Raw genomic sequence first — 17372 nt, 5'->3', positions numbered from 1 at the left:
ATGTTTCATGCTGCCACCTTGCAGTTGCAACATGAGTGATATTCTCCACTGACCGGATTCTGCTGTCAAGTCAAATATATGTTCCTCCTACCACACAAAAGAAAAACTATATGTGCTTTTCAGTGCTGGTGTGTTTCCAGGTGTGTGGTTCACACCTCCCAATATGGGTTGTTTGAGTACAGACGGTACTTTGCCTGTTGTGAACAGCTGAAGATGAACATGGAAGTACCATGAACTGTCATGAGGGTCATAGCATGTGTGAGGAAACAGAGCATGTCATGGGGAGCAGGACGAGCTATAGTTGCTAAAGTGGGTCATGAGTTGGCATGAGAAGCTTGAGGGACCATAGTGGGTAGGTAGTGGGACAAGGCTTGGAATGGAGGGTATGGGACTTACTGGGTGGATGCGGCATTAACTGAGTTGGGAAGAGGCATGAGCAGAGCCTTTTGAATTTACCCATCAAAAATATTCCATGATTCGTGATCTTCAGAAATGCCATGGACCATGAGTTTTGATCCAACTCCATGAAAATTGCAGATAAGCCATGCCTACTTGTACAATTATTCCAGACAGATCAGGAGTGTCAGTATTGTGCTCATAAACTGAACCATCCCACACCCTTAAGAAAGCATAGGCCACAGTGTCCAAAAGTAGATGTGAGTCCATGATTGGATATACTGACTTTATCGCTCAGAATTTTATTACCAACCTATTTAAGATTCATCAGTTCAGTTTTATAATGTGGCTTACTTACACTTACTAGAAAACACCTATGTTCATACACAGAACTCTGTTCCATGTAAACTGGAAGAACATGACCAAGCATTGTACTCTTTTCAAATAAACACACTCATGGGAGACAACTTTCTGGGTTGCTGATGAATTCCACAAGAGATTTTTAAGGCTGAGTTAGACAGATTCCTGATTGGTAAGGGAATCAAATGGTACAGGGCTAGATGGATGTGTAATGGTGCTGTCACTAGGCAAAGCCCTTCATCAGGAATGTCCTGATTTTCCTGCTCGTCAGATGCTGCCTGACCTGTGTGCTTTTCCAGCACTACACTCTCAACTCTAATCTCCAGCATCTACAGTCCTCATGTTTGCCTAGTTATCCAGAGGTTAAAGTTAGTATTCTAAGGACATGAATTCAAATCTCAATGGCAGGTGGTGGAATTTAAGTTCAATTAATTAAATCTGCAATTGAAGACTAGTCTCAGAATTGGTGACTGCTAAACTATCATTGTTGGTTGTAAAAATTTACCTGGTTCACTCCTTTCAGAAAGGATGTTTGGCATCCTTACCTCCTGTCCTGCATGAGATTCCACATCCACATCAATGTGGCTGTTTCTTCACAGCCTTCTGAAAGTGGGCAAGCAATTTACTTTAAGGACACTTAGGAATGGACAATAAATTCTGGCCTTGATGTGATGTCTATTAAAATGCAAGCTTGAAGCTTTGGGGTTCTTCCGTAACCTAATATCTAAGTGAACCCCTTCCTGCTCAATTGTAAATACGATTTGACTTCATCTGAACTAATAAATGTTTCAGCAATTCTGGGCTTTGTATGAAAATAAACTGAACCTCCTCTGAGCTTCAGATTTCGCTGCAAGTCCCCAACACTAATGGGTGTAGCATCCTCCACTGTCAAATTTCAAGTAAGGTATCAGCTTGTTAGTGAGGTAAATTACCCATCAAGTAATACCAGAGGTAAAGGGTCGATAGAAATAAAGGACAATTACCTATTCGATGCTCCTTATTTCCTAATTTCTTCATTGTTACTAGATGCACGATGCGGAGGGAGATTTGATGATGATAGCAGATCTTTTGCCAGCCCCAATTATCCACGGCCCTATCCAAATGATGCGAAATGTACCTGGTTTATAACTGTGGATGATAACAAAAGAGTAAGATTGTATTTCATTATGATTCAGTAAGTAACTGTGTTTCAACTTCTGTATATAACAGTTGATAATATCAGAGGTATTGATCACCTAATAAGATTACAGGTGTATTTTAGGGGCATTTTAGTGCTCCAGTTGTACTTTTACATAGCTATCAACCCACAGAATAAATTGTAGGCTGAATCCTCCCAGAAATAGTAATCACTGTTAAATTACCATTCCAGCCTTTTTTTAACACTTAAGATGAAACTTCTCACTTCTGAAACCAGAATAATAGTACACCTTGAGCCCATTTGTATATATCTCAATTTATTTTAATAATTTGCACAATGTGGGCAGCACTGACCAGGTCTGCATTTATTGCCCACTCCTAATTTCCCTTGAGAGAGTAAAGGTAAGCTACCCTATTGAAATGCTGTATGTGAGTGGGGAAAGGAGTGGATGTGAAATGTGGTGAATAAGTGTCAATCAAGTGGGTGTTTTTGTTTTGACTAGTGTCAAGCTTTCTGACTGTTGTTGGAGCTGTACTCGTCAAGCAATGTAGGGAGTATTTCATCACACTTCTGACTGATGCCTTGGGGATGGTGGACAGGCTTTGAGGTACCCGAAGGTGAATTACTTCCCATACATTTTCCTGCTGCTGACATGCTGTTGTAGCCACGCCATTTTTCTGGCTGGTCCAGTTCAGTTTCTGGTCAATGGTAACCCCATGGCCACACATCTACCAACCAAAGTCAACTTGGCAACTAGTCATCTCATTCCTGACATGCAGCATAAATGTTTACTTCCTCCTTGAGTTTGTATTATTGGGAAATGTCCTGATGAATGCATGGCAAAAGGTTTGCCTGGTTACTCAACCAGGCTTTGTTTGAGAAGCTCAACAAATCTCTTGAGGTCCTGGAAAAGCAGATTGAAGAAGAAATCAAAGAGAAGCTTGCCCTGGCCTCTGCTGTGCTGCAAAAGTACGAACAGCAGCTGGAGGACCTGGGGAAAGGACTGACAAGCTTGAATGCAGAGTCACAGGGGAGGAAGCTGAGGCTGATTCATCCAAGAGTCAGATTGAAGCCCTGGAAACACAGGTCCAAGGTTTACTGGATCTGCTGGATGATCTTGAGAACAGGGGAAGAAGGAAGAATCTTTGTGTAGTTTGTCTGCCGAGGGGATAGAAAGTGAGCGGCCAGTTGAATTCTTTGAGAAGTGGTTGCTGGAATTCCTTGGCTCGGAGGCTGAAAGGGGAAGGATAAAGATTGAGAGAGCTCACCAGGTCATGGCATGAGGCAGGGTATGGACAGTGCCCTTGCACTGTTCTGGTGTGGTTCCATCATTATAAAGACAAACATAGAGTCATGGAAGCTTCCAGAGCCCAAGTGAAGGAACCAAGGGCATTGGTGTGCGAGGGCTCCAGGGCCATATTTTTCCAAGACTTTTCAGTGGCAGTGATCCGGAAAAGGAAACCCTACGATGGCATCAAGAAGAGATTGAGAGAACCTGGGATTCAGTACTCTCTAATATATCCAGCGGTGCTTTGGATTAACTATAATGGATCTGTATATTTATTTGACTTGTCAGAGAAAGCTAGGAACTTTGTGGATATGTTAACTTAAACTGGATGATTGAATAGATACAGATAACAAAGTTGCTTGTGTTTGTCCTTCTTTAGGGAGGATTTGGTGGAGTCTTCTTTTGTTGGTAAGAAGTTGCATTAAATGATGCTCAGATTTGATAGAGTATTCAACTCTAATTTCTAAGTTAAATTATACCAGGAGATGGTTGACATATTTACTTTTAATTTACTGGTGTATATTATTAATCCTGCCTTTTGCTTTCTTCTTTTGCTACTTTAACCTTGATTGCCTGTGTTATGGCGTGACCCTAGCTAGGAGAAATTAAGAGGATGGTTGGAATGGTTAGTAGTGTTTTGGGGCATGTAGGTGCCCCCTTTGAATGGGGTGAATTTCTCTAATCAGTGCCTTTGGTGCTTTTTTGCTTTTCCATTTTTGCAAGTTTTGTAAGTTTGTTGATTGTAGGTGTTTTAATTTCTGTAGTTTTTGTGTTATGTGGATTTTTTTTAATGCTCAGTGATTTGTAATTCAAGTTCTTCCTCTCTGAAGTCTAAATGGTGCAATAGAAAGTTATGGCTAAGGATGTGTCCAAGTAGTGCACCTGGAACATTAAGGGGAGTCATTCGCCGGTCAAGAGGAAGAAGGTACTCTCCAGTCTCAAAAGGAAGAGGGTGGATATTGCCTTATTGCAAGAGAAACACCTAGATGGTGCAGAACATTTGAAACTGAAACTTAATGGGTATGACTGGGTTTATTTCTCATCTTTCAATACTAGGAGTGGGGTATTGGCCATACTTGTTAGGAAGAATCTCCCCTTTAAGTTGTTAGTCTGTATGAAAGACACACACAGGAGATTTTTAATCCTTAAAGCTTTGATAAATGGAAAAGAATACGGGATTTTAAATTTAAAGTTTGTGAGAAATTTGTAGCTTGGGTGCTCGTTGCTGTGGTTCTGTTCGCCGAGCTGGAAGGTTTTGTTGCAAACGTTTCATCCCCTGTCCAGGTGACATCCTCAGTGCTTGGGAGCCTCCTGTGAAGCGCTTCTGTGGTGTTTCCTCCGGCATTTATAGTGGCCTGTCCCTGCTGCTTCCAGTTGTCAGTTTCAGCTGTCCGCTGTAGTGGCCGGTATATTGGGTCCAGGTCGATGTGTTTGTTGATGGAGTTTGTGGATGAGTGCCATGCTTCTAGGAATTCCCTGGCTGTTCTTTGTTTGGCTTGCCCTATAATGGTAGTGTTGTCCCAGTCAAATTCATGTTGCTTGTCGTCTGCGTGTGATTTTAAATGTCTACTGTCCCTTGGCCCACCCTCTCGAGTTCCCTCTCAAGTGGTTAGCCTCGCATTTCAGCATAATCATCACAGCAGGAATGATTTAATTGTCTAATAGATCCTACGGTAGACAGATTGCCAAAAGGTCCCTCGATATCTTCTTTATGATCTAAGCAATTAAGTGATTTGTGTGTTGAACTAGAACGGGTAGATGTTTGGAGGCACCTACACCCTATTGGTAGGGATTTTACGTTTTTCTCCAATCTGCACAAATGCCATACCAGGATTGATTTCTTTTGGACTCCTGCAGCGAATTTGGGCTCAGTGGTGTCATGTACAATTGGCAATATCTATATTTCTGATCATGCCCCAGTGTATCTAATGGTCAGGAGTAAGGATACTCTGGTAGGTTTGAGGCACTGGCAACTGAATCCCTTCATCCTTAAGGATAGCACGTTTACTGAATCCTTTTCCACTGAATTCAGGACTTTTATTTAGACATTAATTCAGACTCAGCTCGTAATCCATCCATTTGCTGGGAAAATGCTAAAGCCTATGCTAGGGGGTTAGTTACTTCCTACTCTGCCAGTAAGAAATGGCAGGAGGGTGAGCAGCAATGCTTGCTCGAAACAAGGGCTGAAGGCAACCGAAAAGACACACTTCAATAGGCCCTCGCTGGCTAAACTACAGAAGATTGCAAGGCTTTGGTCCACACTGAATTCCATGCTCACACAGACAGCTAAGAAGGAGATTACATTTGCAAAACAAGGGTTGTTTAAGCATGGAGATAAACCAACAAATACTGAGCGTTTCTTGCCAGGAAGAAGAGTGCTTCCCAAGCCACTACCTCGGTCAAGGAAGATACTGGAAACTTAACCCATGAGGCTAAAAGGATTAACACGACATTTCAGAAATTTTACTCTGAACTGTACCAGTCTGAAAGTTCTGAGGATGGGCGGGCTAGGATGGAGTCTTTTTTTTAAGAATGTGGACCTCCTGAGTGTGCCCCACTGTAAGGGCAAATGGTGCAGGAGGCTGTGAGGCAGCTCCAGAATGGAAAGGCGTCTGGTCCTGACAGACTTCCCAGTAAATTTTAGAAGGAATTTAAATGTACTGCCAGGACCGATGCTTAGTATGTTTAACGAATCACATAGTCATGGCCTCCTCTGGCCATCTTTAAGGGAGGCAAACATTTCTCTTATCCTTAAAAAAGGGAAGGCCATGGAGGACTGTACTTCCTATAGACCAATCTCACTTCTGAATGTCAAATTTTAAAATCCTTTCTAAGACTCTTGCACTGAGACTAGAAACTGTGCTGCCTTTCATCATTAAGGAGGGTCAAACGGGTTTTAAAAAAGGTCTCAGATCATCTAATAATGTCAGGGGGTTACTTAACATGATCCAAGTATGTCAACAACGATCGGTACAGGGATTAGTGATCTCTCTAGATGCGGAGAAGGCATTTAACGGGCCATATCTTTTTTTATACGTTAAAGCTGTTTGGCTTGGGTGAGATCTTTATCAGATCAGTAAAGGTTCTTTATAGTGACCGTCTTGCTGCAGTTTTCACCAATGGGGCAGTCAATAGGGCTGTCCCTTATCATTGTTGCTTTTTACATTGGTGATTGAACCATTAGCAGAGGCAATATATAGGGATTCCAATATATCTACTCCAGAAGTGAGGACGAAGTCTCATAAGATTGCATTGTATGTGGATGATATTCTTGTCTTTTTATCAAACCCAACAGTTTTGGTACCTCATCTGAGACAATGCATTAATTCGTTTGGCGGCTTTTTGGGTTTCCAGGATTAATTTTGCGAAATTGGAAGCTATGCCCATGGGTAGTCTCCTGAAAATGACTGGCCTTGAGGGCAAATCTCTATTTCCCTTTAAGTGGTCACAGGAAGGTTTTCTCTACTTAGGTATATTCATTACCTCTGTCTTTGATCGGCTATTTAAAACCAATTTTGCCTATTTATTCGACAAAATCAAGCAAGATCTTCAAAGATGGGAGGCACTTCCGATACCTTGGTTAGGTCGGATAGCCTTCATTATAATGAACATTCTCCACTGCCTGCTGTACTCTATGCAAATTCTTCCTTTGATCTTTACATTTAGGAGACTGAACAGCTGGTTCAGTTCTTTCATCTGGCAAGTGACCCCCTATTAAACTAACTAATTTAAAACTACTCCTCAGACTGGGAGGAGTGGACCTCCCAGACATTAAAGACCATCAATTAAGCTCGTTGCTATCTCACGTGAATGACTGGGCCCGGGGGTGGGGGGAGCACTCACTCATTATGGTAAGATATTGAAGCTTCCCAGGCAAGATGCCCCCTTACGAGTCTACTGTTCTTGGAGAAAATGAGGACCGTTAAGGAATATTGCCAGAGCCCAATAGTTAGTAATACTGTTAAAGCATGGAGTGCAATGCATCAGAGTGAGGGCAACATTGCCCATAGGTGGTATGCTGGGTTTTCAGCCAGGGATGATGGACTTGGGATTTAAACTACGGGCAATTAGGGGTGTGTCTTGCCTGGGTGACTTATTCGAGGGGGACATACTGATGTCTTTTGACTAGTTAGCTTGGAAATATGAGTTGTCCCGGTAGGGACCTCTCTGTTTTTATCAAATTAGAAATTTCATACAAAAAGAGACCACACTTCTAACTGACTTTTATAGATCTGACATGAAGAATAGGGTGCAGAGTGCTGAGAATACGCTTTCTGTCAGTAATGTCTATCACCAATGGGAGACTGCCCCTTGAGCGTGTCCGAGCGGCTCTGTAAGGTATGGGAGAGGGAGATGGATGTTGAGATCTCTTCTGAAGTATGGGAGGATATCTGGAAAAATACAAGAAGGATCTCGATTTGCAATAGGACCCACACCTTGCAAGCGAAGATTCTTCATAGGCTCCATTTGGCTTCAGACCATCTCTCAAAATTTAAAGTGGGAGTATCTCCAATGAGTCCGAAATGCAAAATGAGTACGAGTACACTCACTCATTGTCTATGGTCCTGCCACAGGCTTTGGGCATACTGGAGCACTGTGGTAGGCAAAATAGAGAGGGTCTTGGGAACAGAGGTGAAGACAGATCCAGTATCTCTTCTTCTTGGCCTAGCTAATTTACTTCCATTAGACGCGTACAAAAAAAAGCTTTTCAGTATCCTCACTTTTTGTGCAAAAATGAACATTCTGTTAGGATGGGTGTATTGAAACCTCTGCCCCCCCCCCCCCCCCGGGTCTGACAGGCTGGTGTAAGCTAGTCATGGAACACATCCATTGGACCGTCTTACAAGAATGGTGCACCATAAAACTGAGAATTTCTATAAGGCGTGACAGCCCTTTTTAGACTACTTCGGTACAGATTTGTCTGCCATCCTAATAAGGGCCTTTATGTAACCATGATGATTCTGTTTAATGAATCTGGTATTCAGAGAGGAGGAATTACGAACACATGAACATGTATAAATTTTTGCTCTCAATGGTCGAAAGCAATAAATTTGTTTTACTGAGCTGTATTGTTATTATTACTGACACGATTTATTCATTAGTTAGCTGGTAGTTGTTATTTATTTATATAATTAGTGGGTTTTTTTGTATTGTTTTGAATGGTTTTGTATTGTATTTGTTGTAATACTCAAAAATGTTTTCCTTTTTTCAATAAAAGATATATACAAAATAACTTGAAAAAAAATCTGTTTTTAAAATGCTAGTTCAATGGCAACCATATAATCATTGCTAATTGTTATGAAGACACATCTGGTTCACTAATATCCTTTTGGGACGAAAAATTTCCACCAATACTTGTTGCTAATGTTAGTCTAGGTTACTGATAACATGTTGAGAAGAATACTCCCATGTCACCTTACACAGAAGATAGGCTTAGTCTTGAACAGTAAACAGGTTTATTGCACTTTACTCAAGTTTGTATTATTGCTACTAAAACATTTTCACACAATGTTGGTAACAAGCACAATATAGAACATAGATCATCAAAAAACTAGAAACAGAACTGGCTAGGATATTGGTTAAGTCTTCTCAGCAACAGTTCTTTAGATCCTGATAAGCAAGACCTTATCTTCTGATGTCCATTAATCATCTTGCCTTATATAATATGGCAGGTTCCTGCAGAATAATTCAATTATGACTGCTATCACAATAGCTGGCATCTTTGCGCACCACGTGAGCATTCGGAAAATGGAATATTTGCAGTTGCTGTATATCTCAGCATTTAGGTGACATGTCTCAAATTGGCATGTGCAAAATCAATGCCACGGGAAGCCCACCACTGTGTAAAGCCACACAGAGGATCTAACTACCTGTCTCTGGTCAGTAAGAAGATAATTCTCCTCTTCTGGAATAAAAAGCTTTAGACATCTCTATTACATCACTGGACAGCAAACTGGGAGATGTTACAGGTGTTATTTGTTTCATTCTGGAGATTCAGGGAATGATCACTTGCACATTTACATTTAGTACAGTTCTTGCCCTGCTCTGAGAGTACAGGTTTGTCTGAAAGAAGTGGCCAAACTGTATGAGCAGCTGCTTTGGAGTTAACACACATACTGTTCCTGGTGTACTTGGGGTAAGAGAAGAGAACCCTAATGATGTTGGATGGATATGTCCTCCTTCAGATTGCCCTTTACTCCATGTTCCTCCTCCCTCTGAGGGCTGTTTTCTGTTCTGTGCTGCCTCTGCTACATTTCCTGCTGGTGTTGTGGGCCGAAATAAATGTTTACAACAGTGACTGTGACTGGGAGCAAGTGGTCTGATATGAAGCCTTGAAAACAAAGCAAATATTTTTTTCACCTAGAACACCATATATTCTTGAAGTCGCCAACTTTAAACAACTCTGCAAAACTGCAAAGCACTTCTAACAAACTCAGATGCATGTGGTAAAAATAAATTGACCACTGATTTGAGAGTATATGATGACCTTTTCGAATAGCACTGGTGGAGTAAACTTACCTGATGGAAAACTCTTGTTTAGTGATATATGTTGAAGAGATGGTCTTGGGGCAGAGAGTTTGAAAATTGCAGGCCTGGCATCAAATTAGCTTTTAAGTTCCGAAGAAGAGTTAAAGCAGAATATTGACTCGTTCTCTCTCTACAGATGCTTCTGGATCTGCTGAATTTTTCCAGCATTTACTGTGGTTATTTACAATTTCCAGCATTTGCAGTGTTTTGCTTTTAAACAAATCAAGGTTATGCATTGACTAATATTAAAGTTTGCCCACTGCCTGTGATTCTGGTATTGAAATTGCATACCTTGCAGAGCTACATATTACTGCTATAGAGTCTTACAGCATAGGGATGGTTAATTGAAAAAGGGTTGGTTGTTCTTCAAGTTATTTCTTTCAAATAATGACGTAGAAACACTGCCAAAATTATTATTGAATCTACTCCCGCCATCCTGTCAGGCAATGCATTCCAGATCATAGCTCTTAATTCATTATTGCAAAATAATTTTTCCTCATCCCATCCCAAGTCCTTTTGTCAATTATCTTACTTTTATTTTTCTCTGGTTACTTACTCTTGTGTAGGTAATTTTTCATTATTTATCCCATTAACGTGTCTCGTGCTTTTGAGTGTTTCTATCAAATCTTGCCTGAAACCATTTGAAGAACAAACCCCGCTCTTGTGGTTTCTCCCTCGGATGATCAAATAAATGTTATTCATATTAAGACAGATAGTAATCGATTGTTGTATGATTGGGTCTGGATGACTGGACGGGGTTGAGCCATGTTCCACAGTTGCTTCCTTTTTGTATATATATCTAATATGTGGTGCATGATTTATGCAATGTATTACTCCTAAAAGAAATGAAGTGGAAAATACATTCTCTCCTCAGGCTGGAAGTTTCACCATATTGCTCAAATGATTACATTGCAGTTTATGATGGGCCGACAACAAATTCGCCAACACTTGCCACAATTTGTACCGGATCAAAACTTAAATTTACATCATCATTCAACACCATGACTGTCTATTTCCAATCTGATTCCCGTAATACGGAGCTTGGCTTTATTGCTGATTACTACGAGGTACTTCCACATCAAAGTAAGTTTACTTACTTCTCCTGATCAGTGCTGTTTAATTTAGGGTATAGGAAAATGATTTATCATGTGTCATTATTTTCAGAGAGTCATAGAGTCATAGAGACTTACAGCGCGGAAACAGACCCTTCAGTCCAACTCGTCCATGCTGATCAGATATCCTAACTTAATCTAGTCCCATTTGCCAGCACTTGGCTCCAATCCCTCTGAACCCTTTCTATTCATGTTCCCATCCAGATGCCTTTTAAGTGATATAATTGTATCAGCCTCCACCACTTCCTCAGGCAGCTCATTCCATACATACACCACCCTCTGCATGAAAAAGTTGCTCCTTAGGTCTCTTTTAAATTATTCCCCTGTCACCCTTAACCTATGCCCTCTAGTTCTGGACTTCCCCAATCCAAGGAAAAGACCTTGCCTACTTACCCTACTTACCCATGCCCCTCATGATTTCATAAACCTCAATAAGGTCACCCCTCAGCCTCCGGCAATCCAGGGAAAACAGCCCCAGTCTATTCAGCTTCTCCCTATAGCTCAAATTCCCCCAACCCTGGCAACGTCCTTGAAAATCTTTTCTGAACCCTTTCAAGTTTCACAACATTCTCCTGATAAGAAGGAGACCAGGATTGCACACAATATTCCAAAAGTGGCCTAACCAACGTCCTGTACAGCCACAACATGACCTTCCAACTCCTATACTCAATGCTCTGACCAATAAAGGAAAGCATACCAAATGCCTTCTTCACTATCCTACCTATCTGTGACTCCACTTTCAGGGAACTATGAACCTACACTCCGGGGTCTCTTTGTTCAGCAATACTCCCCAGGACCTTACCATTAAGTGGAAAGCCACAAAGGATTTGCTGAAGTCATCATTCGTTATCCTTCATATCATGATCCCCTAGTTATAAAGAATTGCATTGAATGTGCAGCTTAGAAATAGGCCATAACCAATTTTTGTTGATGTTATTCTTCACCCTGAAGTTCTTCCCATTGCATTTACCTCATCTCAGCCTTTAATTATATATGTATATTCTTTTTTCCCTCACGCAGGCATCTACTTTTCCTTAGAAATTATATAAGCTGTGTGACCTAACTCAATCTTGAGGAACAGCACTTTTTGACTTTGCTTTCAGCCTTGTGCACTCAACATGGAGTTTCAACAACTTTAGATCATAAATCCTTCCTTCATCTAGTTCTACAGGTTTTCTTTTCTTTTTGCTGGCTCACATCTTGTCTGATTCCTTTTGTTTATTCCTTCATGACTCTCACAATTTTTTTTAATGTCGCAATTGGTGCCTCATTTGGATACAAACTTTGTTTCTTTACTTTAATCTCTTTTCAGATGTTACGTCATGAATCCTTCGATAGTACGGAAGCCAGGGAACTTAACAGTCCCAGGTCACCTTTGTTCTTCCTGCCTCCTCTCCTTTACTACTGACCTCCTACATTTCTATTTATCTTTAGTTCTGATCACAAGTGATCAACCTGAACTTAGTTCTTCTCCATTGCCTGACCTACCATGTTTTCCAGCATTTTTTATTCTTATTTCAGATTTCCAGCATCTGCAGTACTTTGTTATTATGACCCCACCATTTCCTGATGATGTGCTCTGAGTAAATAAATGTATTTTCATTTCCCATTGGATTCATCAGGAACTGATTTGGAGTCTGGGCTTATGTTTTTAGCTTCTCTCTTATTGAGGTTGACCGAAACATCCAGAATGTTTGAGACCTTTATCAGGTCATTGCGGGTTTCTGATGCTGGACATTTGAATCACATTACACATAAACTGACTGTTATGAAAAGAGGGCATGGTTTGACCACACCCCCTCAGCTATGCTGCACGACAAGGGGTCTGTCAGATGTATAGTTCACTCTATATTTCTGAAGGAGTTTTGATTAGAATCTTGTGTCAAATATGCAGAGCTCTTCATTAATGTGAAAAAGGAGCAGAGTGGCAATTTATGGGTGATTGCAACTCCTAAAATCTCAGTGAATCATAGGTGAAAACAAATAAGGATTTCCTCTTCTGATCTCCATCAATTAATCTCCTAGAACTGCTGAAGAGTGGATAGTAGAAAAGAACAAATCAGATTTACCTTTATCATCCCTATCTTAATTTTGTCTCAATTATTTCTTTTTATAATTTCTATATTTAAAATGGCACCAGATTATGGCAACTTAACCACTTTTCCCTGTATTTTCATAAATACAAGTGACAATAAATTACTGTACTATACTATAACAGTAATGGGATGGAACAGCTCCCACCGTCAAATCTCAAGTAAGTTATCAGCTGGTTGGGTGAGGTACATTACTCAACAAACTAGAACAGAGCTAAGGGGGAAAAGTTTCAAGAAGATTGGATACAGAAATATGGGAGGACAAAAATGCTGCCTATTTTATCTAACTTCGTTCCACATTTCATTATTTTTGCCAGATGTTCAGTGTGGAAGCCATCTTGATGATGATAATAGAATTTTCACCAGCCCCAATTATCCGCGAGACTATCCAAATAATGCAAGATGTACTTGGTATATAATTGTGGATGATGATGAAAGAGTAAAGGTGAACTTTGCTAATATTCAGTAAGTAACAGTGTTTCCACTTATTCATTGTAACTGCTTAATGTCAAAGATATCTATTCCCTAATAACTATACATAATAGACTCATTCAAGTGCAGCCGCTGATCACTTCTAAGCTGTTGTCGACCCAACAAAATGTCTGTCGCAGTGATTTGTCACATGTAAATTTAAAGTAAAAAAATGTACTTAAGTAGTGGATCTAATCAGTCTCTCTTTGACCAGCTGTCACACAAATTCTCACTGTATCATAGAACCACCGACGAATCATAGGGAGATTGTTGAATATGACCTAATAATGGATACAGGGATGGCTGCATGCAATTGACCTTTGGCCACTTTTTTTGCGATGCAGGCAAGCAAGCAAATCATGTGCTGCCTATTCACTACAAGAACAGTGTGCACAACTGAGTACTGAGCACCACGCAGAATTGCTGCAGACCGGCAGAGGGCATAGTTCATTGGTTTGCTCTACTTAAATCTTGCCTGCATTCTTTAAAGCATTCTGGCTGCAGAAACTGCTTGAACTGATGAAGGATCTGAATGCCGTGCTTCGATGCTCTCTGCTGGTACATTAGAGGCTTCAGTGCGGAGGTGGACAGGACAAGATATTGTGTCGTTCCTCTGAAGCCTGATGGCCTTTTGATACTCAAGCACATGATTCTGAATTTTGATTACTTGCCAGGAGCAGGAGCAGAAGTTAGTGAGGATGAAAATGCCAGTACCAGCCAGCATGCTGATATTTCTGGTGCTGCCCCTGCCACCAGTGACTTTCACTGGGACATGGGGTCAAAGAAGATTCCCAATCTGGTCATAACGAGCTCTTCATAGCTTGTTGAAGGCCATGTTTAGATTGGGCTATACAGTGAGCTTGAGAGAGTCGGCAAGGAAGCAGATAAACAGTAGGGAAGCCAGTCATGGTTCCCCAAAACATTAGGTGGACGTTCATAAGTCCATAGTTTATGAAGTAAATTGCTACTGAAAGAAATAAAGTGTAAAATACATTCTGTCTGCAGGTTGGAAGTTTCACCACATTGTTCAAATGATTATATTAAAATATTTGATGGGCCTTCAACAAATTCTCCTGTGATTGCTACAATATGTACTGGGTCAAACCATGAATTTACATCATCATCCAATTCAATGACTGTTTATTTTCAATCTGATTTCCGTAATACTGCTCCTGGTTTCACAGCAAATTACTACGAGACATCTGCAAACCAAAGTAAGTGTTAAATTATTTCTCTTGATCAGTGCTGTTCATATTAGAATGATAGAAAACATTTAATATGTGTGATGACTTTCAGAGAGTTGTTATGAATTTCCTGAAGTCTACACCAGTTATGCTTCAAATCACTATGATCTTACGAAAATTGTATTGAATTTACAGGATAGAAATAGACCTTAACTACTCTGTGTTAATGCTTATTTTCCATGCATGATTTCTCCTTCTCTGTCTGATTCATCTTAGTTTATTAGGCTGTCCCTTTTATTCCATGTAGTCGCTTACTTTTCCTTAGGAAGTATCTGAGCTGTACGCCTCAACCTTCTCCTGCAGTAGTGTGTTGCACTGAGTAAAACAAGTTACTTACTTTTTCCTTGTTGGATTTAATAACCTGCCTTGTCCTTTCGACTTGTATTTTTGGATTCTGTCATGTTTGTGATGTCCAAGCCATTCATCGCTTGCCATAGCTCCCGATTGTTCCTTTTATCCCCATTTTCTTGCCCTTCTCAAAGAGTCTATGGCCTGTGTTCAATATTAGCGTGGGAGTAGGAAGATCCAATGACTACTTTCCATATTTGGAGGTTGCAGAATATGGTTTTGAACCTGTCAAGAGCTACTGTTGTCATGCTATGAGTTGCGTGTAAATTGGCGCTAGCTACCTTTAATTTGGTTACTTATGAAGAAATCTCATTCAAATACTGAAACAATAGCTTAAACCTTTTTTGCATGTAGCAACCAAAACAAGACTCCTCAAGTAATCATGTCAGGCCTCCAATTCAATCTAGCTATTACCCAATTAATTGTGCAATTTAGATACAATACCAACCGTGTCTATCTCCGATTATCAAGGGTTGGTCTCCAGAGTTCGGCTACTGAGGATTCCTGCAAGCGAACTCTTCGAGGATTTTCTGTCTTGTGAAGTTTCTAATTTGAGATTATTGCTGATCCTTCAGATCTCTTCATCCACAATGTTGATTACACTTATGGAGTCATCAAGTCTGCAGCTTCCCTCTTCCTGTTATGTTTGGTGTTAGTTGTCTATTCAGAACACAACTTTCTTGCAATTAAGCTTTTCACCTCAGGACATTCCTTCTGCAGGCAATCTTCATTGCTTATTTGTCTAGATGGCAGGTTTTTAAATAGTTGTTACCTTCTCTATCCCAGGAAACAGCTTATTTATGTTGCTTTCTTCTCAGGGATGGTTAATTAGCATGTTGTTTTTAATTCCTTTATAACAGTTTTCAGGAAAAAGCTTATTCCAGAAAGAATTATTGCTGATTCTTTCAATTCCTGAACAGTTATTAAAGTTTTGAAGTTTACCATATCATACATTCCCCTGGCCTTCAGCTGAACTGGGTACTACCATGTCTGTATAGCATTCTCCTAACAACGCAGGTTCACTAGAGGTGGAGATAGTTCATGCTGAAGCAATGTGGCTGTTAGCACCTAGCCAGGCAGTTCCAGGTATGTCCAGTTTTGGCGGGAATTTGATTGTCCAAGGCATGACTGCGTGAATACTGTCTGTTCCAGCTTTGCAGTTTCCAAATTGCAGAGACCAGCTGGGATATAAACTTGCTTCCACATTTCAAGTTTTTATCCATGCTCATGAAAAAATTCAATATTTCTATAATGATCCTGGAGGTCATGGGTCACCTAACGATAATTGTGCACAGTACTTTGAGTGTGGCCTCATCATAGTCCTATAGAAGTTTAACACAAATTTGCTCTTTGAATTATGTACTGTAGAAATACATAATCTCTAATCTCTGTCAGCATTTTTGTTGTTTTATTGATGTGTAATGGTGTTTTGAATTAGTTATTACACCTAGATCTCATTGCTTTCAGTATTGTCATTATCTAATGTTTAAGTGATGTGCCTTCTTTCAAAATTCAAGGTCCTCTTGCTATTTACCTTTAAAATTTATTTACCCCTTAACTAACCCATCTATAAATTTGCTAAATCCACTTGACTGGTATCACCTATAAATTTTGGTATTGTGTAAGGAATAAAGTAGTGTTCAGGAATTGGATGGTTACACCTTATTTGGGCCTAAGGATGATGGCACATTGAAGTCGCTCAAAGATATAGTGATTCCCTGTAAAATAGCTGGCGTAAATCACATTATCAGTACAGATGTAGGGTTAAATGATACACCCTCCCAGTTGAACAGGCCATCTATGAAAAAGTCTTATATGAAACAGTAAATACAATACAAGAAGGAAATCGTGTTTGGGAAGTCAGTGGACTTGGAATTTACATAATGCAGACATTATCATTACTTGTTGACAAGACATAACTTCTCTAATCAAAATATTAAGGAGATGTTATTGGCATCAGGGGAGTTTAAAAGGAACAAAAGACTAACTATCTTAAAACTACATTGTCAGTTTGCTCATCTATCTTCTTAGAGGTTACAAATCCTACTAAGTGACATAGTAAAGGGCAATGAGTACACTGAAGTTATAGATGACACCAGCGATAAAAGTGATATATATATATAAAAAGGGCACCATCACAGCTCATTGTGAAAATCCCATCAGCAAAACACTCTGATAAAGTTATAATTGAAGTTATAGGATAAGGGAAAACAAATAAATCATTTTGCACTTTGTAGACATGGCAACTCGATTTACCCAGACTACGATAACATGCAGTGAAGTTAATTAAAAAGAGTAATTGTAGATAAAGTACTAGAGAAATGGATTGTGGAGTGGGGGACCCAGCAACATGCCTAAATGACAACAGTATGAATGAGGAGGGGGTGAATTTGC

At 40.1% G+C, this 17372-nt stretch overlaps 1 protein-coding gene across 1 annotated transcript in view; it reads left to right on the top strand.

Moving 5' to 3' along the window:
• Positions 1–17372, top strand: part of LOC122561394 (cubilin-like) — a 129728-nt gene that overhangs the window by 34844 nt on the left and 77512 nt on the right. The window contains exons 9-12 of the mRNA XM_087999264.1: positions 1783–1930; positions 10585–10793; positions 13233–13380; positions 14392–14600. Coding sequence (XP_087855390.1) covers positions 1783–1930; positions 10585–10793; positions 13233–13380; positions 14392–14600 — 714 coding nt within the window. The remainder of the gene's footprint in view (positions 1–1782; positions 1931–10584; positions 10794–13232; positions 13381–14391; positions 14601–17372) is intronic.

This window comes from Chiloscyllium plagiosum, unplaced genomic scaffold (genome assembly GCF_037043375.1).
Source record: "Chiloscyllium plagiosum isolate Xiang-an unplaced genomic scaffold, Cpla_swu_hap1 HiC_scaffold_22, whole genome shotgun sequence".
Lineage (NCBI taxonomy): Eukaryota > Metazoa > Chordata > Chondrichthyes > Orectolobiformes > Hemiscylliidae > Chiloscyllium > Chiloscyllium plagiosum.
Note: the sequence above shows the minus strand (reverse complement) of the source record. Positions and strands in the feature narration are given on the sequence as shown.